Source organism: Salmo salar, chromosome 11, assembly GCF_965601325.2.
Source record: "Salmo salar chromosome 11, fSalSal1, whole genome shotgun sequence".
NCBI classification, from domain to species: Eukaryota; Metazoa; Chordata; class Actinopteri; order Salmoniformes; family Salmonidae; genus Salmo; species Salmo salar.
The window spans coordinates 26287745-26311070 of record NC_138301.1 but is presented as its reverse complement, the minus strand read 5'-3'; the positions used below and the strand labels follow the sequence as shown (position 1 = coordinate 26311070).

At 43.4% G+C, this 23326-nt stretch overlaps 2 protein-coding genes across 6 annotated transcripts; one reads left to right on the top strand and one right to left on the bottom strand.

The window, feature by feature from the left end:
- The first annotated feature begins 1022 nt into the window (after nucleotides 1–1022).
- LOC106562318 (nucleobindin-2) lies at nucleotides 1023–11438 on the top strand. 2 transcript variants are annotated; one of them, XM_014127120.3, is made up of 13 exons: nucleotides 1023–1339; nucleotides 5314–5454; nucleotides 5709–5816; nucleotides 5934–6066; nucleotides 6463–6566; nucleotides 6677–6862; nucleotides 8055–8145; nucleotides 8232–8290; nucleotides 8381–8473; nucleotides 8608–8697; nucleotides 8909–9079; nucleotides 9234–9294; nucleotides 9522–11438. In XM_014127120.3, exons 2-13 carry the CDS (start codon nucleotides 5314–5316, stop codon nucleotides 9707–9709), a joined length of 1425 nt encoding a protein of 474 aa, XP_013982595.1. In that variant the 5' UTR covers nucleotides 1023–1339; the 3' UTR covers nucleotides 9710–11438. The 2 variants fall into 2 exon arrangements, with proteins under 2 accessions (XP_013982595.1, XP_013982594.1); XM_014127119.3 differs by having other exon boundaries at nucleotides 9519–11438.
- On the bottom strand, nucleotides 11084–22367 carry LOC106562317 (caprin-1). Of its 4 annotated transcripts, none has more exons than XM_014127114.3 (19): nucleotides 21890–22359; nucleotides 20702–20836; nucleotides 20265–20327; nucleotides 20001–20087; nucleotides 19640–19878; nucleotides 19468–19550; nucleotides 18634–18819; nucleotides 18167–18219; nucleotides 17976–18059; nucleotides 17689–17841; nucleotides 17495–17597; nucleotides 14940–14992; nucleotides 14702–14812; nucleotides 14360–14488; nucleotides 13696–13846; nucleotides 13347–13541; nucleotides 13139–13251; nucleotides 12926–12986; nucleotides 11084–11730 (listed from the first exon to the last, which is right to left on the bottom strand). In XM_014127114.3, exons 2-19 carry the CDS (start codon nucleotides 20834–20836, stop codon nucleotides 11657–11659), a joined length of 2073 nt encoding a protein of 690 aa, XP_013982589.1. In that variant the 5' UTR covers nucleotides 21890–22359; the 3' UTR covers nucleotides 11084–11656. The 4 variants fall into 4 exon arrangements, with proteins under 4 accessions (XP_013982589.1, XP_013982590.1, XP_013982593.1 ...); XM_014127115.3 differs by having other exon boundaries at nucleotides 17501–17597; nucleotides 21890–22353; XM_014127118.3 differs by lacking the exon at nucleotides 14360–14488 and having other exon boundaries at nucleotides 21890–22367.
- Nucleotides 22368–23326: the final 959 nt, after the last annotated feature.

Genomic DNA, 23326 nt, shown 5'->3' with positions numbered 1-23326 from the left:
GGGATCGTCTGAGACCAGCCAACTGGACAGCTGATGAAACTGAGGAGTATTTCTGTCTGTAATAAAGCCCTTTTGTGGGGAAAAACTCATTCTGATTGTCTGGGCCTGGATCCCCCATAGGTGGGCCTGGCTCCCAAGTGGCTGGGCCTATTCCCTCCCATTCCCACACATGGCTGCACCCCTGCCCAGTCATGTGAAATCCATAGATTAGGGCCTAATTTATTTATTTCAATTGACTAATTTCCTTATATGAACTCAGTAAAATCCTTGAAATTGTTGCATGTTGCGTTCATATTTTGGTTCAGTATATTTAGAAAACCACATACGTCTTGCTGGCATAGCCAGTATTTCTAGCTCAATAATGTTCACTCATACAATAACCCTGCAGAAAGCTGCTCATCAATTTTCTCAATAGTCCAAGCAATCACATTAAACCAGCACAAAAAAGTATGCTTTATCCTTCACCCTATTGAAAATAAAGTCTGTTTAAATTAACTAGCTATGTAAGAATGACAAAGTCAAAAATGAAGCTATGAAATGACCTGGGATCAGATCTCCCTACCTAAATATCTTCACATACCATATCCACCGCTGAGGGGAGTACGGCTCATAATAATGGCTGGAACGGAGCAAATTGAATGGTATCAAACACATGGAAACCATGTGTTTGATGTTGTTGATACCTTTCCAATTATTCTGCTCAAGCCATTACCATGGGCCCGTCCTCCCCATAAAGATGCCACCAACCTCCTGTACTGTATTTGATATCATGGCAAGAAAGCTACACTGATCCAGGATCAGCGAACTCCCACCTCCAAATTATAAACGCCACGTACGATTCAGTGCAACCTATCTTGATAGCGTAGTATATCTCCAATAATTTGACTGACAGTGTGTGCGGCCTAATAGAATAACTATGCGCGTCTTCAGAAAGTAGGAAGTGAAAATTTTATCCAATGGCAACTACCTAATTTAGCGTGCATGCCAAGTTGTCAATGTAGGATTTCATTTACTTGCTATCTGACACTGTAAACAAACGCCTGCTGGCATCAAGGAAGAAACGAGAGGACAAATGATCAGCTCGGGAGGAGACTAGTTAGCTAGCGAAATTAGCTTGACGGGGTTTCCACTAGATAGCACAGACACAAAGTCAAAATTGCCTATATCGTAAAATTTATGAAAACATAATTGGTGTTAATGTAAGGTTAGGCGTAAGGTTAGCCCTGTGGTTAAAGTTAGGTTTAAAATCTCATTTTAAGAAGAGACATTTTAGAAATAGGCGGGGTTTACGACTTTGTGAGTGTAGTAACGACCATTTGACGGGGATTCCGATCCAAAAGTAAGTCCCGCTGTGACATGAATTATTTTGAAGGTATTGTTATTTTGTTAATGAGACAGGTAACCAGACTCCAATAAGACAGATACCGCAACTTCTCGATGTGGTCAACACAAGACCCCGCATCACTGTTATTTAGCTAAGTAGCTTGCTTGGGGTGGAAATGAAAACCTCATAATTAGCTTCAAGCTAGCTGTCATTAGATTAGCTTGCCATCTACCAGCAAACTGTTAGCTAGCCAGCCAGCATCATCACTACTAGCTATGCTATTGTATTGGCCGCAGTGAGTCTGCCTGTAAAGTGTAACGTTAGCTAGACGACTAGCTATTGAACCGCTGATGATTTCAATTGTAGCACGCTAGTTAGTTAGATGACAAGTATCACGTCCTAGCTAACATATTATTAATAGCGTAGCTAGTTAGCTGCAAGCAGGTAGCTAGTTAGCTATCGATGGCAGAGAGACACGTCGGCAATGGACAGGAAACATATGAGGTTGGGGCCATGGAGATAACTAGAGCAGACGACCCTGTGGGGAGCGTGAGGAAACAGAAGTCATTTTGAGTCAGAGCCTATACAAGACAAAGTCATGTTACGATATATCACTTATCCTGTTAGAACTTTTGTGCAGAATCCACTGAACTGTTTTAGGTTCAACGTTTATGGTCATGTTGCAGCAGTGTGTAGGAGGGAGATTCCAAGATGTGGGAAGTGTGCAGGAGGGCATGGGACAGAGGACTGTGTAGTTTCGGTGGATAAAGTTGTGTCAACTGTAGGGGTGCTCATGTAGCTGGGGACCGGAAGTGTCCGGTGCGAAAGAGGCAGGTTGAAGTGGTCAGTGTAGTGCTGGATGGTTGAGGGATCCTGAGAGGGTCCCAGTGAGTAGTAGATTTGTGCCACAGAGGGATAGGGCAAGGAGTGAGTTATGCTTTAGTAAGGTTGGCTTCTTAGCGTTCATAGCAATGGTTATCAACTGTACTGCAGAAATGGAATGTAAATCACAGAAAATGTTGTTGTGGCAGCTGCAGAGAAGTATTTGGGTTTAGGAGATTTGACTTCAGAAGAGTTACAGGGTGTATTGAGGGGGCAGTGTCCTGTCCTCCCAGGTCCTTGGCATGGGGTAGTGAGTTTCTAATGAGTGTAGGTGGCAGCTGCAGAGATTTTACTGCAAAAGAGTTAATGGGGTGGTGAAATAGCAGCGGCGATTTTAGCATCTAAATCTTGGTGGGGCAAACTCCCACGACTTTTTTGGGATGTATGCCAGCAAAGCCACTACAACAACACTAAACAATACAGTAATTGCACTATAACGGTGACAAACAGTGCCCATTAACTGTTAGGGCCTACATAAAGCTGTCCCAACAGCAGAGCTTTCTTTTCAGCACCATGGAGTGAATCCTTACCACCGCTACACCTGGCTATCAGCGGAGCCTTGTCTGGCAGCGAAACAGTTCATTCAGCCTCATTTACTGCCTTTAAAAAAAACATAGCTGATATAGCTGACTTGCTTCCTCAAATGTGGTTTCTACTGACAATTGAGATGTACAAACTATGGCATAAGGGAACGAAGAGCGGATAAGAGGCAATCCTTAATTTCGATTAAGACATTAATTAGCGAGCTAGGACGGACGTAGTAAATGTTTTGAATTCGGTCACTGTACATGGGCCGTTCTTACCGTATTCTCCCTGTACACCAAGTCAGAACTGTAGGATAAATAAAATGGGCATATAAGCAGTATAATATTTGATGATTGCATTTCTCTAAAACAGGCAATACGCTACATGTGCACCACCAAGTCAGAACAGTAGGCTAAGTTATGAGGGGGAAAAGGACCAAATTATTAGTGCGAGGCACATGGGCTACTAACAGTTTACTACACAACATACACTTAGTATTACTTTCTTAGCTACAGTATAAATACAGTGCATTCGGAAAGTATTCAGACCCCTTCACTTTTTCCACACTTTGTTACGTTACAGCCTTATTCTAAAATTGATTAAATAGTCCCCCCCCCCCTCAATCGACACCCCATAATGACGAATCAAAAACAGGTTATTGCAAATTAATGAAAATAAAAAACTGAAATATCACATTTACAGAAGTAATCAGACCCTTTACTCAGTACTTTGTTGAAGCACCTTTGGAAGCGATTACAGCCTCGTCTTCTTGGGTATGACGCTACAAGCTTGGGACACCTATATTTGGGGAGTTCCTCCAATTCTTCTCTGCAGATCCTCTCAAGCTCTGTCAGGTTGGATGGGGAGCGTTGCTGCACAGCTATTTTCAGGTCTCTCCAGAGATGTTTGATCAGGTTCAGTTCTGGGCTCTGGCTGGGCCACTCAAGGACATTCAGGGACTTGTCTCCAAGCCACTCCTGCGTTGTCTTGGCTTTGTTTTGATACAGGTGCATGATAATGGTCCATTCTAAATCAAAACAAATTTCACACATATATATTATTTAGTATATGTAAAGACAATATTAAATCAAGGATAGTCTGCTGGGTGGCAATATTAGCCTATCACTTGTGAATTATATGTTATCACTTGTGCATGATGCCCAGCATAGGAAACAATGCCTTTTTTTGCGACTTTTTCGAATCGTTGTTGCACACCTCATGTAGCCTAGCCCATAGGCCTATAAGTGTTGTATCACAACTAATGTGTCCAAAAAAAACTTAAAATTAAACACAATCTGCTTTACAAGGGGTGTAGAGCCTAACTGGCATACATAAGCAGCACGTGAGTTTCAAGTTTGGGGAGGATAATTTTCACCATAAAAATGCACCTTTATAATAAAAGCACTACATGCATAATTGCTTTTGCGGTCACTTTTGATAATGGTGTTTTCTGTAAATGGAACATTTGCGTTTATAGCCTACTACCCATGTGCACATTGCTGCGTGAACAAATAGCCTCATAGTTTATCACCATTTTTAAGCTAAACGTTCTGATCTGTTGCGTCAGCCACATTGTGTAAAAATGTTTTTTTTGATGCTAGTGGTTGTATTAATTTGGGATCTATCGCATCCCACAACTGTCCCGGACTATGTTTGGAATTTTAATTTCTTGCACAGAGTAGAATAGGTCGACTTTTGTACTATGGGGGATAGTACTTTTGCTGTTCTTTAAGCCTACTCATCTTGTTGGCTGACGAAAAGTAAATGTGGACAGTTCTTCCAATATCTTCAATATGCACCTCGGAATTGGATAAGGACGTGTGCCATTGCATCCCCGATGTGTCTGTCTTCACTTGTAGCCTGTGAGAAAGACCTGATCACATGATGGAGAGCCATGTGAGTGAGGGGTGATTCGGAGCACACAACGTAGTAGGGCACAATGGCCACTGGCCACAAAGGGGATGCCGCCATAACATTCTAGGCATTATCAAGTACTTGTCAAATTGTGAATGAGTGACTGATGTAGTGTGTAAAGCCTGGGCAAAAAAACAAAGCAGAGCTCATGCCTTTCAAGCGACTTCTTTCAAATCATCATTAGTCGCATCATGTATTAAAAATCAAGACATATAGCCCAACGTTTGTAGAACAACTAAAGTTACATTAATAACTCTAAATTAAGCATATAGGAGTAGCTATTTCTTTGTTAACCGCTTAACACAGAATAGCCGCATGTGCGCATTCAGCTTTGTTCAAATCTATTCTTCATACTATAAAATAATGCCATGGAATTCTAAGCAAATCTTGTCTGCTAAATAAACTAGTAAGCAGACCGGAACTGTCTTTTTTTCCCAAGAACATACTCCAGGTGGCAGTATGCACCCTTTGTTTGTTTACCAACTCATAGAAGTAGTAGTAGAAGAAAATGGACTACTTCAAAATGGACAAATGAAGAGTCCTCTGTCTTTCTCTATGGTTGGGGCACAGCCACTTTATTTGGGGCAGAGACTGATGTTTTCTATCATCTCTGATTGAAGTGTTGCTTGTCATGTGTTGTTGTGTCTAAGTGCGTCTTGTGTCTCCAGATGTCTTGGAGCCAGGTATTCCACACCAGCTGCCTTGTGCTTCTGGTACATCTGCTCTGTCTGGAGGCAGTGCCCATCAGTCTGGACAAGACCAAGGTGAACCAGCCGGAGGACAAAGCCTCAGAGCCACCACCAAGTGTGGTAAGAGTTGGTGAAGGATCACATACCAAGCAAGCACAGTAGAGAAACATGACAGGCAGAGCAGCCCTAACAGCCATGAAAAAAGCAGTTATTTGTGCTACCAGTACAAGCTCAGACCAGTTATACCAGCTATGTTCTCTAACATCATTTATTGAATTGTAACGTATACAGACTGAACTGAAGGTCTACTGAATGATGCATGAGCTAGTATGCATGTTATGCACTACAACTTACTACTTTGTTTCATGTAACAGGACACTGGACTCCACTATGACCGTTATCTCAGGGAAGTCATTGATTTTCTGGAAAAAGACCAGCATTTCAGAGAGAAGCTCCATAACACAGATATGGAGGACATCAAGGTATTCTAACAGTGTGTCCTGATCATTCTTGTTGTTCTTACTCTCTCCTTGAGTCATTAGTCATGAAAAATACAAAACAGCAGCAGTATGATAATCATTACATCATGTTTCCTACAGATGGGGAAGCTGGCCAAAGAGCTGGACTTTGTCAGCCACCATGTAAGGACACAACTGGATGAGCTAAAAAGGCAGGAGGTTAGCCGGCTACGGACACTGATCAAAGCCAAGCAAGACATCGAAGGAGGGAACGGTATGCTGCCCAGTGAAAGACCATTAATATGCCTTAAGTGCTATACTGTTAACATCTAGAAACACTAGGGCGTGTGGACAAATGACCAAGAAGTACATTTTTGAGGCAAAGGTCTCAAGAGGATGTGGTTACTGTAGCGTCAGTGTTGAGTCACCTACCTACTTGTGAAACATGCTTCTGAAAATCTCTGTTTCGAATCACAATAGTAATAGCAGAGTATTACAGACAACAGTAACGTCTCACTTAAACCACTAATTGGCAGGATTACAGGCTAGTATAGATGCACACAGGGTGAGCTTTGACCAACACACCCTGCCGCACTGGATAACTATTACAGTGCCAATGTCAGGTCATCAAATGTCATATTGTGTTATGACTGTTAAACCTCACTCACAGATATGGCAGTAGACCACCAAGCTCTGCTGAAACAGTTTGAGTACCTGAACCACATGAATCCTCACACCTTTGAAGTGGAGGATCTGGACAGACTCATCAAATCAGTAAGTATAATGTAGAATGCATGGGACATGCATACAGTAGCTTAATAAGGTACCTGTAGTCCTCTTCTCCTTCAAGACATTTTAACTTTCATCCGTCATTTGACCACAAGGCCACAAACGATCTGGAGAACTATGACAAGGAACGCCATGAGGAGTTCAAGAAGTACGAGATGACGAAAGACCATGAGCGAAGGGAACACCTCAAGACTCTAGACGATGAAGGGAGGATGAAGGAGGAAGAACATTACGAGGAGATGAAGAAGAAACATGCAGACCATCCCAAAGTCAACCATCCAGTAAGTCCAACTGCACTTGGATGCTATGTTAACTGTGTGTTTCAGAGCTCAATTTGTTTGTGCTCACATATGGTCTAGCCAGTCTCTAGACCATGGATGGGCAACTTTGATGGGGGGTGGTGGGGGCCACAAAAAATCTGAACTCATCATGAGGGGCCACAGTGGCTTGAGGGTCTGTATATAAAAATGTTTAGCTGACATAAGAGAAAAACTGCTGATTCACAACCACATTTCAAAATGGGATCTTGTGTATTCTACAATGCTAACTCCCAGCAGTAAGTTGAGACCCCAGATGAGTTCCTAAACAACTGACTGTAGAAAACATTAATGACACCTGCTCTTTCCATGACATACACTGACCAGGTGAAAGCTATGATCCCTTATTGATGTCACTTGTTAAATCCACTTCAGTGTAGATGAAGGGGAGGAGACAGGTTAAATAAGGATTTTTAAGCCTTGAGACAATTGAGACATGGATTGTGTATGTGTGCATTCAGAAGGTGAATGGGCATGAAAAAAGATTTCAGTGCCTTTTGAACGAGGTATGGTAGTAGATGCCAGGCGCACCGGTTTGAGTGTGTCAAGAACTGCAATGCTCCTGGGTTTTTCACGCTCAACAGTTTCCTGTGTGTATCAAAAATGGTCCACCACCAAAGGACATCCAGCCAACTTGACACAACTGTGGGAAGCATTGGAGTCAACATGGGCCAGCATCCCTGTGGAACGCTTTCGTCACCTTGTAGTCCATGCCCTGACAAATTGAGGCTGTTCTAAGGGCAAAAGGGGGTGGAACTCCATATTAGACATTTTACATTTTAGTCATTTAGCAGACGCTCTTATCCAGAGCGACTTACAAGTAGTGAATGCATACATTTCATGCATTTTTTTAAATCTTGTTTTTTTCTTTTTTCTCTCGTACTGGTCCCCCGTGGGAATCGAACCCACAACCCTGGCGTTGCAAACACCATGCTCTACCAACTGAGCCACAGGGAAGACCTAGGTGTTCCTAATGTTTTGTACACTCAGTATGCTTATACTGTATATATTTGTTTGTTTTTGGAAATTGATCTGCGGGCCTACAAAAGGGGGACGCCAGTTGCCCATTTCTGCTCTAGACCTTCCCCATACTTAATGATTTAGCTCAAGTGAGAGATTTATTTCTAACAGGGGACTAACATTTTTTGCTGTGCAGGGCAGCCAGAATCAGTTCAAAGAGGTGTGGGAGGAAGCAGATGGTCTTGACCCTGAAGATTTTGACCCCAAGACCTTTTTCAAGCTGCATGGTAAGTCCTCATCAATAGACATCATAGGCTGGGGCAGGGACATCCATCTCAGAGTTCCTCAACATTCTCGCGTTTTGAATTTTCAGATTCCAATGGAGATGGCTTCTTCGATGAGCAGGAATTGGAGGCATTGTTTACGAAGGAGGTAAAGATTTGTCCTCTTTTTTTAATGTCTCACCTGAAATGATAATGAAACGTGTGCATGTATAGATAACGGTATATTCTGTGGGCTCAGCTGGAGAAGATCTATGATCCTACCAATGAAGAGGACGATATGGTGGAGATGGAGGAAGAGCGCCTGCGTATGAGAGAGCACGTCATGAACGAGGTATACTGTTGTCCCGGCCGTGAACCTTGCATACTATATTCCCATGGATTGCTATCACTGAAAGTTAGAGATTGGTTTCGTTGATATAATGAAATAAATAGTTCACATGGTGACTGATCTCTCACTGCTTACAGGTGGACACCAACAAAGACAGACTGGTCTCCTTAGAAGAGTTCCTGATTGCCACAAAGAAAAAGGAATTCCTGGAACCAGATAGTTGGGAGGTGTAGTAGCTATATCTATTTTAACTCTCATTCATACTGGCCTACTTTTTATACTTCAACATTATAACTCATTATTATGAAACGGCAAGAGTAACAAAAACCATACCATATCTCTAAACACTCCTACATTCAACCACACTGTAATTATGTTGCTTTTCAAGTCAATAAGGAGAGGTATAAGGGTATGAACTGACACGTCCTCCTTTGTTAGACCTTAGAGCAGAACCAGGCCTACACAGACGAGGAGATGAGGGAGTTTGAGGAGCACCTGGCCCAGCAGGAAGAGGACCTCAACCAGAAAGCATCAGACCTCCAGAAACAGAGGGATGAGTTGGAGAGGCAGCAGGAACAGCTCAACTCACAGAAAGTAGAGCTTCAGCAGGTACAGAGTGGGCAGTGGTAGAACAGACACAACCAATAGGTTCTCTATTACTGTAACGCACTTCTTTTGTGTGGTATTGTTATTTTTGACATGAGCTGACATACTTACCTACAACCATCCATCTGCTTATCTCTGTTTGTCTGTGGTGTTTCAGGCAGTAGAACACATGGAACGGTTGAAAACCCAGAAAGTTGAGCCCCCTCCAGAGGTTCATGGTGAGTGATAGTTTACCCCAATTCCATTTTCTCTTTACTGGTGTGTAATGTATTTTTCAGAATGTAGAGGTGACTATGGAAAATGGATCTCAAGATGTGAATAATTCAGCGATGGGACAAGACTGTGACTACCAATTGGATATCATGAAAAAGGGGTAAAAATAAACAGAATTTAAAAAAAGATGTAAAAAATGAACTATATTCAGAACTACTCTCTTTTTCAGTAGAAGGGAATGCTATCCCAGAGCCACAAGGAGAGTACCATCCTTTGCCCCTGGGCCACCAAGATATGTCCCAAAACCACCCAGGTATGAAGCAAGACAACCACCTCCAGAACCAAATACCCCACAACACCCAGGATTTGTCCCAACCACGACTCCAGGATCTGCCCCCAGGCCATCAGGCAGTGCCATAGGGCCAACATGACTTACCATAAGGCCCCCATCAGAACCAGCCCACTCAACCCCAGCTGCCAGATAAAACTCTAAAGACAACAGCTCTGGCTCCATGGCCCCCCACCCACAGACCTTTACAGTACTTATATACCTCCAGTCCAGTGTGCAGAGGTCCCTCCATATGGGCATGTGTACTCCATTATCCTGAAAGAGTTAACTGAAAACCAGCTGGAGAACACAGGAGGTGTTTACAGTATCTCTGCCCACTTGTGGATTTCAATTTGAGCCTCCAAGGCCTAGAAATGTTTTATATGTTTGCAGTCAGGGAATTTGTGTTATAGAGTGCATATGCGGTATGTGATGTATGGATTGGTCATAATTGATCATTACTTAAAATGCAGAGCTTTGGTGAAATGGTTTTGGTAGTGTCAATGTCTATATATTTTGGAACATCGTTTTTAATTAGTGCTGTGTGATGTCATGACAATTAGGCCTAATAATTGTCAGGTCACTCCACCTGAATAATGATAATGTTGTGAAATGTATGGATTCCTGAAAAGGCTCCATTTCAAAAAGCACTGAAAATGGCATTGGGATCATTATGAACAGTAAAGACAACTGTCTCATGGAACAGAACATAATATACTTTCTTTTTTTTATGGGTTCATTCCTGTGTATTACATGGCATTAGCTTGGCCACCACTTTATTTCATATCCACAAGTCTGATAACAGCAATGTATGCTAATGTTGGCTATTATGGGCACTAGTCATGGGAAACCTGAGTGGATTGCAGTCGTATTTTGTGGTGCTTATACTATAGCCAGCTCTTTGGATTATCTTAATTCATGTGCAAATGTAAGAGTCAGTTAATGATCTGGTTATTTCTGTAGGGATTATCGGTAATCATGTCATGTTTTCAAGTTTGTGCTTGAATGATGCTATTGTTCCTAATGACCTGCAGGTGTATCTTGGCCAAGGCCAGTACATGTATTGATACTGAACAGGCCCGTTACCATGCAATGAGGTCTACCTTTTGTACTCAGCACATCACCCCCAGAGTCTGTCTTAAATTGGGCTTTTGTTTTACTTTTACCAAATTCTGCTGGCTTGGGCAAATGCTCTTTTATCTTGCACCATACAGAGGTGTGCCTAATTTGTATTTGTACAAAAGATTAGTTTAATTTTCAGATGACCAATTGCACAGGAAAACATCAATATTGCTGTAGACAATATAGTGATTTTCTTTACAGCTAGTGTTCATGACTCAGAGAGTGAACCTCTTTAAATGTGAAGTTGACACAATCCTTACATTCTACACACCTACAGTGTTGACATCAGTTCCAACCAATGATAATGTTATTGGACAGAGCAGATATGAAGTAACAAATGCAAATTTACAGAACAGTGCATTTATTCAGTGCATCACTCTTATCAGCTACCATATGGCCAGAGCAAAATGTACGCACAAGAAATCTTCATTTTGGGTAAATCAGTCATTCAGTCAGACCTACAACCTGCTTAGACTACACGTGCAGACTTTACTCCCAAACATGCCATGGCAATACAATGTACAGTATAAACAATCTTCACATTGAGACAAAACATTTCCTTGTGTGGTATGACCGCAGTCAACATATTGTTTGGTCTTTCATGTCATGCTTCCAAAGCCTGTCACTAGCTTCAGCCAGTTTTTGTAAATGATTTCCTATTAAGCAAAGACCCAAATAAACAGTCCAACAGCAAAGGCACACACGTTCCAGCTTGATCAGTTTAAGGCTATGCAATAGCATATGATTGTAGGAGAGCTAAGGGTGGTACGTATGGCTTCAGACCCAGGCTTCACCAAATCAACCTAGAGGTTGATATGGAGAGGAATAGTCAGATCAGGGGAAGGATGGTCCAGGAGTGTAGAGGTGATGTTTAAGGTTGCCCTAGGTGGAGGGTAGAGAGTTGTTGGTATCCAAGACTAATTGGCTTGATGTCCAGCCATTTGGGTCACAATCCCTCGGCTGGGCTTGAACAGTCCCCCCCGGCCTGTAACTGCCAAGCAGACACAAAATAAATCAGTCAGCTGAGGCCAGCCTGTCACCCTTATTCTGGGTTAAATCTAGGCTTGGAATACAATTAAAAACCCTCATCCACATTCTATAAATTAGTGTGCACCTGCCAAGGAAGAGAGATCAACTCAAATAGGGAGACAAAAATTGACTTACAAGCAAGCTAATACACCCATTACAAAATGGAATCCTGAAAACAAGTTAAAAGGTAAAAGCTGCCTTCATGTCAATTCAGTTATATACACAGTGGCATTATTCCCTGCAAATCGGAGCTTTGAAAGCTTTTATCCAGGTCATACAGAATAATAGTATGTATTTTGCCAGATGGAACCAAAAAAGGGAGGTACATCTGTTGCTCTAGGATTTACAAATAACACCACAGGTTTACTTTGAAACTCTTTGACATGTTTCATGAATGTTTAAGCATGTTAATAGCCAACAATATGTATGCTCCTATGACAAAATACAGAAGGCAGGGCACAGCAGGTGAGGGAGACAGAAGCAGAGTGAAGTCCTTTCAGCAAAGCATAACCAAAATCCTCCAACCCACTCTTAACCCCAAGAGATGTCAGCAGAGGCAGATAAGGCTGTGAGAGCACCACAGAGCAGCAGGGATCAGGGACCAACAAAAACAAACTAGCAGCAGACAGCAGGTTATACAACACATCTTTATTGAAACAGTCTCCCAAGGAGTAACGTCGGCTTACAAAGAGATGGTGAGAGACGGAAAAAAACAAACAAGTAATGCTATGAGAACCAAAAGCAGAGAGGAAAAGTGGTTGACAGGGCTGGGCAGTGACAGAAAATATAAAAGATTCTCATGGATTGGACTGACAGTTGCAGGGTTTTTTTGCATTTATTTTGTACAAAAAATAAATTAATGAAATCTTTCAAGTTTACAGGAATATCTATTTGTTGTTTCGAACACAGACTTGCTGATAAATCTAAATGCTGTGGATTTCAGTTTTACATGTGTTAAAACAAAAGTATCTTAGACAAACCAATGCAGGCTTACTCTGATAAATAGGCCAGGAGAAACACAAAGATAGATGAGAAACAAAACAAAAAAGATTTATAAAAGTGAGCTGGGGCAAACACATTCATAATATCTGAATGTTCAATGTGGCGGAAGTTGACAATCCTTTAAGCGCTTTAGGATCGCATCACTTGAGCATTACCTCGAGAGCAACCCCGAGGTCCCTGGGCTGCTCCCCGCTTGTAGCCTGGCTGATATCCCTCCTGTAGAAACAACAGGTCATTCAGAAAGACTTATACAGCACCTTCATGACAGCATCTGGGACAACTCATAGAATCCCTTATATTGGAACTAATGCAACGGTCAAGTGTCTTCTAGTCACTAGGACCTAATGGTTGGCTGTGTCCTTCCTTACCCGCTGGTGGGTGCTGTTGGGGTAGTCCCGGGGCGCCGTGCTGAACTGGGCCTGTTGCCCATAACCATTGTTTGGAGTGTTCGAGAAGGGAGGGCGATAGCCATCATATCCTCCTGAGGAAGACAACCATTTATCCGGTTAACACCACAATAAAAATCCCTCCTGTATCAAAGTAGGTCCCTTACAGTAAATTAGCTGGATCTCATACCTCTGAAGCCGTTAGAGGATCCTCGGTATCCATTGATCATGCCCCGAGGGTTCCTGGGGCCTGCGCGAGGCACGCCCCCCCTGCTGTTATAGAAGGACTGGCCTTGCCGCCCAAAGCCTGGCCCCTGGGACGACTGCACCTGGTGGCCCGCTGCCGCTGACATCACTTGGTCTTGGGTGTGGAAGCCTCCTACAGCTGAGGACAACAGTATAAGAGTCATTAACAACATTTGACCTTTCTGATCATGCCCTTAGACCCAAGTCTTCAGACCCAAGGTCTATTGGTCCTCAGACTCCACTTGTCTAAGTCACATCCTCAGCCCCAACAGCCACCCCAGTCCCTCTCTCACCGGACTGTAGAGTGTCCTGCTGGATGTCAGGCTCCTCCAAGGAGTGCTCGGCCTGGCTGCTGAAGCCCTGGCCGTAGCCGCCGGGGAACTGGTTTTGCTTCAGACTGTCTGCTTCGTTAGTGGGGGGCACGGGGGCGTTCAGGTTGAACACCTTAGGGACACAATACAACCAGAGAAAAGCTTTCATTTAGAGGTGTCAGATACCCACGCAGGACTCGCAGACAACAGCAAATCACCACTAACAGACTGATTATTGAGCATACTGTAAATACTGTCCAAGGTTCGCTAAATAAAGTTAATCAGCTTAGAGTTGATTATAAATCTTTATGTAGACATGGGGGCAGACAAGAGCATTCTGTTCTGCTCTGACAGGGGGGGAGGGGGGGGGGGGGGGTATGGGATGAAGCTTGGTTTTGAGAAATGTAGGCCAACACTGGAATTATACTTATTAATTCAGTTGATGTCCCGATCAGTTTTTTCATTATCCTTGCAAAGTAAATCTGGTATTACTGTTGTGTGACAGTGTGTACTACTTCTATTCTCCCTGTCGTAAGACTTGTGGTACCATCAACGTGTGGTAAGTGATTAGAGTTAAGTGGGTTATATGAAGGTTTTGTTCAAGTGAAGCGATGTCAGTTATAAGTCCTCCATTAACAAAGCCTACCGCTTGCATGGACTGGAATGGTGCTGCGTTGACATTGATGCCGCCGCTGTGGGGGGTGGAGACGGGCGGGAAGGCAGAGGGCAAGGAGGACGGGGCGGGGGACTGCTCAGACGACAGGGACATCGAGGCCTGGTTTAGGGAGGGGGCGGGGCGGGGAGACAGAGACGTCACATACTTCAATGCTTTTCACAGACACTTCAGGACAGGCAGGTAGGATGAGTGTTAACCATCTCTCACACTGCCCAATAACAGCCAAGCATAGAGAAGCTCCACCACCCACCCACACAGCCAGGGGGGTAGAGGAGGGTGGAGCAGAGGGCACCTTGGGGAGGGAGGGTTTACCTGGATGTGGTCGGTGCCGTCTGTCTGTGGCCGGGGCTCTGCTGTGTGGGAGGGCTGGTAGAGGGGCGCTGTGGAGGAGTAGCCATCAGGTGTGGGGGAGACCATGGGGATCTGGGGAGGGGGAGAATAAGGGAAGGTTCACATGGTGACCTTGCCCTTTAAATAAGTCTGCTCCAGTATCGAGTCTTGGGGATCACTACTATCAGAATTCTGTTCAAGAATCATTATTACTACTTACGTGTGTAGATTCAGGAACTGAGCTTGGTTGAGAAAGTCTGGATTCTGAATGAACTGTACACAAGACAAATATAAAATGGTTTGTTGGTCAAACTGCTTAGAGCAACTAAAAATGAACAGAAAACTCAAGAGTCTAAGCAGTACTACACTCACCGGCCAGTTTATTAGGTACACCACCCCGTTCACAAAAATGAATCGCTCCTACAGACAATGTGTCACATGGTCATGGCTTGCTATATAAAGCAGGCAAACAGACATCCAGGTACTGTTCGATTTAACTTTATAATGGCCAAAATAAGTGACCTAAGAGTCTGAGCGTGGTTTGATCGTCGATGCCAAGCGCGCCGGATCCAGTACCTCAGAAATTTCCGACCTCCTGGTCTTTTCACGCACGACTGTGTCTAGGGGTTACCGAGAATGGTGCGACCAACAAAAACCATCCAGTCAGTCAGCAGTCCTGTGGGCGAAAACAGCTCGTTGATGAGAGGTCAAAGGAGGACGGCAAGAATCATGCAAGCTAGCGGGCAGACCACAAACAGAAAAATAACATTACAGTATAACAGTGTTGTGCAGAACGGCACCTCGGAATGAACTCGTCAGTCCTGGTCACGGATGGGCTATTGCAGCAGACGACCACTCCTATCAGCTAAAAAGAAGAAGAAGCGGGTCCAGTGGGCACGCGATCACACTGAACAATTAAGGAGTGGAAATACATCGCCTGGTCCAACGAATCCCGGTTCTTGTTGCATCATATTGATGATAGCGTCATGATTTGGCTTACAGTTGAAATCAGAAGTTTACATACACTTAGGTTGGAGTCATTAAAACTCGTTTTTCAGTAACTCCACAAATTTCTTGTTAACAAACTATAGTTTTGGCAAGTCGGTGAGGACATCTACTTTGTGCATGACACAAGTAACTTTTCCAACAATTGTTTACAGATTATTTCACTGTATCACAATCCCAGTGGGTCAGAAGTTTACATGCACTAAGTTGACTGTGCCTTTAAACAACTTGGAAAAATCCAGAAAATGATGTCATGACTTTAGAAGCTTCTGATAGGCTAATTGACATAAATTTGAGTCAATTGGAGGTGTACCTGTGGATGTATTTCAAGGCCTACCTTCAAACTCAGTGCCTCTTTGCTTGACATCATGGGAAAATCAAAAGCAATCAGCCAAGACCAAAGAAAATAATTGTAGACCTCTACAAGTCTGGTTCATCCTTGGGAGCAATTTCCAAACGCCTGAAGGTACCACGATAACCTGTACAAACAATAATACGCAAGTATAAACACCATGGGACCACGCAGCCGTCATACCACTCAGGAAAGAGAGTCCTAGAGATGAACGTACCGTGGTGCGAAAAGTGCAAATCAATCCCAGAACAACAGCAAAGGAACTTGTGAAGATGCTGGAGAAAACCGCCATAAAAAAGCTAGACTACAGTTTGCAGCTGCACATGTGGACAAAGACTGTACTTTTTGGAGAAATGTCCTCTAGTCTGATGAAACAAAAATAGAACTGATTGGCAATAATGACCATCCTTATGTTTAGAGGAAAAAGCGTTCGCAAGCCGAAGAACACCATCCCAACCGTGAAGCATGGGGGTGACAGCATCATGTTGTGGGGGTGCTTTGCTGCAGGAGGGACTGGTGCACTTCACAAAATAGATGGCATCATGAGGGAGGAAAATGATGTGGATATATTGAAGCAACATCAAGACAACAGTCAGGGAGTTAAAGCTTGGTCGCAAATGGGTCTTCCAAATGGACAATGACCCCCAAGCATAGTGGCTTAAGGACAACAAAGTCAAGGTATTAGAGTGGCCATTACAAAGCTCTGACCTCAATCCTATAGAACATTTGTGGGCAAAACTGAAAAGGCGTGTGCGAGCAAGGAGGCCTACAAACCTGACTCTGTTACACCAGCTCTGTCAAGAGAAATGGGCTAAAATTCACCCAACTTATTGTGGGAAGCTTGTGGAAGGCTACCTGAAACATTTGACCCAAGTTAAACAATTTAAAAGGCAATGCTACCAAATGAGTGTTTGTAAACTTCTGACCCACTGGGAATGTGATGAAAGAAACAAAAGCTGAAATAAATCCTTCTCTCTACTATTATTCTGACATTTCACATTCTTAAAATAAAGTGGTGATCCAAACTGACCTAAGACAGGGAATTCTTACTAGGATTAAATGTCAGGAATTGTGAAAAACTGAGTGTAAATGTATTTGGCTAAGATGCATGTAAACTTCTGACTTCAACTGTATGTAGCATGAGTCCATGGACCCATCCACCTGGTGTGGAGACTGTTTTCCTGGCACACGTTAGGTCCCTTGATACCAATGGAGCAACGAACGTCTCCGACACCTTGTAGAATCCACGCCCAAAATTATTTCAGGCTGTTCTAGAAGCAAGGGGGGATCCAACCCAGTACTAGATGGGTGTACCTAATAAATTGTTGGTGAGTGTAGAAGCGAACATCTCTAGGAGAACTACAGCCATGGAGTGGTGTTGGTTAGAGGGGAGTTAGAACAGAATGTGATGTACTAACACTGACCCATCTGCTGCAGGTCCATGCTCTGTGCAGACTTCATGGGCTGGGCCAACACGATGGCTGGGTCCAGGGCATGGCCATCAAACTCCAACATGGAGTCCTGTGGGAGGAAGCACATGGGTCAGCATGAACAAGATACCAAACAGGATCCGGTAGGCAGGACCATAGGGGGCAGTTGGAAGGATCATCACCTGCATGAAGTTATAGGTCCCCTGCATCTGGGCCATGAGGTCCTGTACAACCTGCTTCCGGACCACGGGGTCAGGCGTGTGGGAGACTGGGTTCACAGTGTGGGGCTCAGGGGTCATTTGGGGAGGAGAATGGTGCTGGAGGGCATTGACCACCTAAAGACACAGGGACAGATTTAAACCCAGCTGATGACATCATTGGGCCATGGAGTTACTTAATGAACCCTAAAAGATTCTGTGTGTGACTTTGTGATATGACAAATAATATGAGAGGTGAACATGCAGCATACCTGGACGTCTGCTATCCACTCCTCTACTTGGTCGTTGCCAGTGCTGCTGTATGTGGTTTCTGGAATCAACTGTCTGTTTACAAACTACACAAATAAACATAAGATCACTTGATTAGATTCCAATAGGTAAGGTAAACCAGAGAATTCTGAACCTTACAGCAGTTAAGAGTCAGGGTAGAGATTGAACTCACCTCTGAGGCTTCTACTTCAATGGCCTCTATGTATTCTTCAGTAACTGTTCCTTCTGTAAAAGGAATACACTGTGATTAATATCCACTCACGCAGGTCCACACACTCAGACCAATCGTAACATGAGTTCCCCTCAGGTTATCAAAATCTAACCCAGAAGTAAAATCTCATGTAATTTATTCAGCTGCGTGATTAACGTCCGTCTTAATACGTATTAGAAATGGAGTGTTACAGCAATATAAAGTCTCCACCCTCACAAAAGGAAACACTCAGCCAAAGCACTCAAGGCGAAGCAGTTTAAGCATTGCCTTCGCCCAATCCTGATACGTCCAAATAGCCAGTGACAATTTTTTTTAAACAAAATACAGAACTAATCCTGCTCGAATCTCATGCATCCCATTCAGTCAAGAAGATTCTCTCGGTCTACACACAGATTCTGCCCACGGGAAATTATGGTTATGGTGGTTACCTGGTTCTGCAGGCTGCTCCCCGTTCCCAGACGACTCATGCACCACAGACTGCTGCTGCTGCTCCTCCTCCTCCTCCTCCTCCTCTTCTTCTTCCTCTTCTTCACACACTCCGTTCTGATGCGTTTGTGCTCTGTCAAAATAGCCACTCAGCAGCACCTTGTCCAGGGTCTCCTTCAGTGTCTTGTCTAGAGGAAAGGGGCGGATCATATTCACAACGTATTAGAAATGTCTTGATAACGCATAAATATACCACAGTTTAGTGGTCCCAATCAGTAACAGAAACTTTTGTGAGTTAGTCAATAGGCTGGGTCTATGCTTGGTAGTCACAGCTGTGACCCATTCCACAGCACTAGGCCTAGCCAAGATCCACTGCTCGAAGCACTTTAATAACCCTCAAGTATTTATAATCCACAATGCCATATGATCCACCGCAAAGTTGTCTCTGGAATATGGGAGGTGGATGCTCAGTGTTTGTGGAATGACAGGTGTCCTGTGTCTTCGCTGGCACTACCCCTCAAAGCCCACTGGCCTGAACCCAGTTCACCCCAACCACAGAAAAGAGCTTCCCTTTATACATGTTCTGCTAACATGGCCTGTATGTCCAGCATGCCCTTTGTGCTTCAAGGGGTTGGATGGGCTTTAGTCATAACACTGCTCCCAGTTGAGCCAGCTCAGCAAACTTTCCTTTCAAGCTCCTTTTTATTCAAAATCTAAGATAAGCCCCAAGATACTCAGTATACAGCTGGGGGTATGGGTAACTAATTAAACAAGCCAAAGTCTACATGTACAGAGTAAATAAAATGAGAGCTACTTCAAAAGTGTTAGAAACATACATGTTGTTCCTGCCACAGCCTGGTCTCTGCCCTCTAGCAGTTCCCATAGGTGTAGGGAGGCACCCTCATACTGGTCAGTCAACCTGGAGAACAGGGAAGGACATTTACAACATGCCTACCATCATATTATGTCACTCCTCCATCAAAAAAAAAAGAAAACAAAGGTTTGTACCTGACGTCATGGTCCCGTTCAGGGCCCACCAGCTTGTAGAAATTGTCCAGTGCAGTGAGGTCAGCATCGGTGAGCAGGGGGGAGCCTGCAGCGGGCTGTTTCAGGTCCTGCCTCGTCTGCTCATCCCCCAGCCGGTCAAGCAAGAACTGCAGCTCCAGAACAGTCTTCAGCCGCCTCTGCTCCGTCTCCTCCCGCTGCAGCTGCTCCCTCCGGGCAGACTTCTTCACTGCCTTCTGGATCTGCAAGGAAATGGGGAAGAAGTTGTCACTGCACTATGGCCACAGTGACTGAGAAATAGCACCTAATAAATACAGTGAGTGTGGTCACAGTGACCAAAATGAAACCTTGAGACGGAACTCACCTCATGCCCCAAAGACAGGAAGCTCTTCTGCAACTCCCTTGCAAAATCCAGGTTGTTGGTTACTTCCTGGAACTTGGTCAAGGCATCCTACAGACAAGAGGGAATGAACATGAAATGTTTTGTTAGCTGTGTCATAGATCAAAACGACAAACACCACAGTATAAAAACAATGGAAAGCTGAAGAATGAAAGATTATAGTACATATGGAACAGGTTAAACAATCAAGTTCCCTGAGCTAATGTCAACCCAGACCAGTGTACGTACCAGCTGATCCTGGTTCAACCGTTCTCCTTTATTCTTCTTGGCCTGGTAGTCATCCAGCTTGCCCTATAGAAAAATGGTACATTTAATAAGGGTTACGAGAAGGTCTGCTGAGATTCTATCAGCAGAAATATACCAACTGAGGTTTACCCAGGAATATACCATCTATTAAGTGCTGTGATTCTAATGCCAAATAACATCATAGGTTAATGATTGATTACACCAACTAAATTTGTCTGTAGCCATAATCTTAGCCTTAATCTTAGTTACCAACTTTGAGACAAAGTCAATGCAGGGTCGCGTGGCAGACAATCTTACCAGACGAGACATCCAGAATTGCTCCTCAGTTGGTCTCAAGCAACGACTAAGCATGAAACAACCTATGCTTTTTGGGAGGTATCCGAAAGCATGCTTAGATGAAAAACAGGAAACATTGTTACCTTTTTCTTTTCCATGTTGCGGACCTTCTTGTCTATCACCTGCAGGACCTGCTTCATGGCCTCAGACTGGGTCCCAGAACCCAACTCTGGGCTGGAGGACTGAACAGCATTGTTGCCAACTGTTGCTGAAGGCATCTGATAAGACAGAAAATTATTTGTAGCAGTCATTATTTGTGAAGGCCGCTTAACACCGAGGCTGTAATTGAATACAATAAAGGTTAAAATATGTTGATTAAAACAGTTTTCCCAATGGTGCTGTAAACAAAGCCCTTAACAATGGCATTACATTGCTGACCACAAGTGGTCAGACAGACAGACATTTTAATATAACTGTAAAAAATAAGCACGGGGTACTAGTTATTAATGTTCCTTGACGAAAAACTGAAAGACCTATGAATCAATTTGGATATTATGTCGGTTTGCTGAATGATTTCTGTCAACCGCTAACGTTCGCTAACTCTCAAGACAAGTAACGTTAGCGTTATAATTCAATAGCTAGTACCTAGCTAAGTAACGTTAGTATTTCCAGATTTGTTCCCATTAGCCAGCTAAGAAACTAAAGCCGACGAGGCACATTAGGGAAAAATTGGATAAATTGCAAGTCCTTTGTGAGCCGAGGGACTGTCAGCCGAGCATTGTCTATTGAACCGCATAAACGTTACGCTACTCATCAACATCAAATAAACAACTAATTCCGACAAAACAATTATTTACGCAGCAACCTACATAATCGTCACAAGTATAACATTTATGCCGTTTGAAAACAGATGGTCATCAAATTAGGCTTAAACTTGAACCCCATCCCACAACAACCCACACCCGGCTACGGGCTAGCTTGGCTACATTTAGCTAGTTTCCTTTTCTTCTCGCATTATTACCGAGACCGGCGTTAGCTAGCTGGCTACGCGATTCACTTAGATGCGAGATAGCTGACTAGCTACTTAATTAGTTAGCTAACGCGATTCGAAAAAATACGATTAAATACATGTATATGAACGATAGCCATCACACTAGTTTGTTGAAATGTACCGTGCTAATGTGAATAAATGCGGTCACTGAACTTGGATTCCGTTTAATCAATTGGATGACTGGACAATGCTAGATAGAGACGACTTTAGTCAGAGGCTAGCCTAGCTAACATAGCTAGCAAAATTATTTCTGAATTTGACGCTGACAACATTCACTTACCTTTAGGCTATCGGTCTTTGTTCGTCGTCTGACGTTGTAGTTTTAGCTCTATATATTTCGTGTAGCTTTTATGTTATTTTGTATCGTCAATGGTGTTCCGCCTCCCCGGCCTCACCGAGAACTATACTGCTGGCAGGCTACAGATGCTAACGAAACACGAGATCAGGGTCGGATAGCTGCAAGGCCCCGTTGGTAGTCCTAGAATTGCCTGAGCTCGTCTTGATAGACTGACAGATTTAACTCGAATCTATCCTCAACAACATTGCAATTTAATTGCAGATAATTTTTTATGGAAGCTGTATTTGACAGATTTAGGTAAGCATTTTTATGCAAGGCAAGTTGTCAATTTGTATTGAATCCCACATTTATTGCAAGCCATTAACTGAATCCCAAGTTTATTTAAACCATTCTTCTCTGCATTGAAAAGTACAATAGATTATCCTTTGCAAATCTATCGAATGATTACGTCTAAATAATATAAGTTTCTAAACCCAGAGGCGCAAATTCGTGAGACTCCCGGGAACACTTGCCAAACAGACCAGGCCAGGGTTTGAGAAGTCAATGAATGAGAGAAGTGAAAAAAAATCTTCCTTTGGTTGTTAATTTTCTCGAAATCTAAAAGGCACAACCTAGATTCGAGCCAATGTCGTAAATAGTTGCACATGTTATTACTCCATCCTCGTGAAAGTGACAAACTGACACGTTTTCATTTTTGTCAAAAACAACTTTATATCGAAGAAGTGCCTTCGAGGGCCTGCACATGCGTAATGTGGTGCGATACAACAGACCCGATACGTATTTATATGCATTAGTTTAGCTAACCGCCGTCGCCATGACATCGCCTACAAATGTGATCGGGGATTTCTATTGGAGAAGCAGTGTTAGCTTATTTTCATACTGTACTGTGTTTGATAATATTGTTCACTAATAGTCTACATTTATTTTATTAACAACAGGTGCCTGTCGAATCAAATTGTATCTGTCACATGCTTCAAATACAACAGGTAAACTTAACCGTGAAGTGCTTGCTTATGAGTCCTTCCCAATGATGCACTTAAAAATAAAATAAAAATGGTGACACGAGGAATAACTACTCAACAATGGAGCTAGAGTGCATTCAGAAATGATTCAGAACCCTTGACTTTTTCCACATTTTGTTAAATGACAGCCTGATTCTAAAATGTATTAAATTGTTTGCCAAGCAGGCTGTCATGTGCCTTTTACTGAGGAGTGGCTTTCTGTCAGGCCTGATTGGTGGAGTGCTGCAAAAATGGTTGTCCTTGTGGAAGGTTCTCCCATCTCCACAGAGGAACTATGGAGCTCTGACAGGGTGAACATCAGGTTCTTGGTCATCTCCCTGACCAATGCCCTTCTCCCCCGAATGCTCAGTTTGTCCGGGCGGCCAGCTCTAGGAAGAGTCTTGGTGGTTACAAAGTT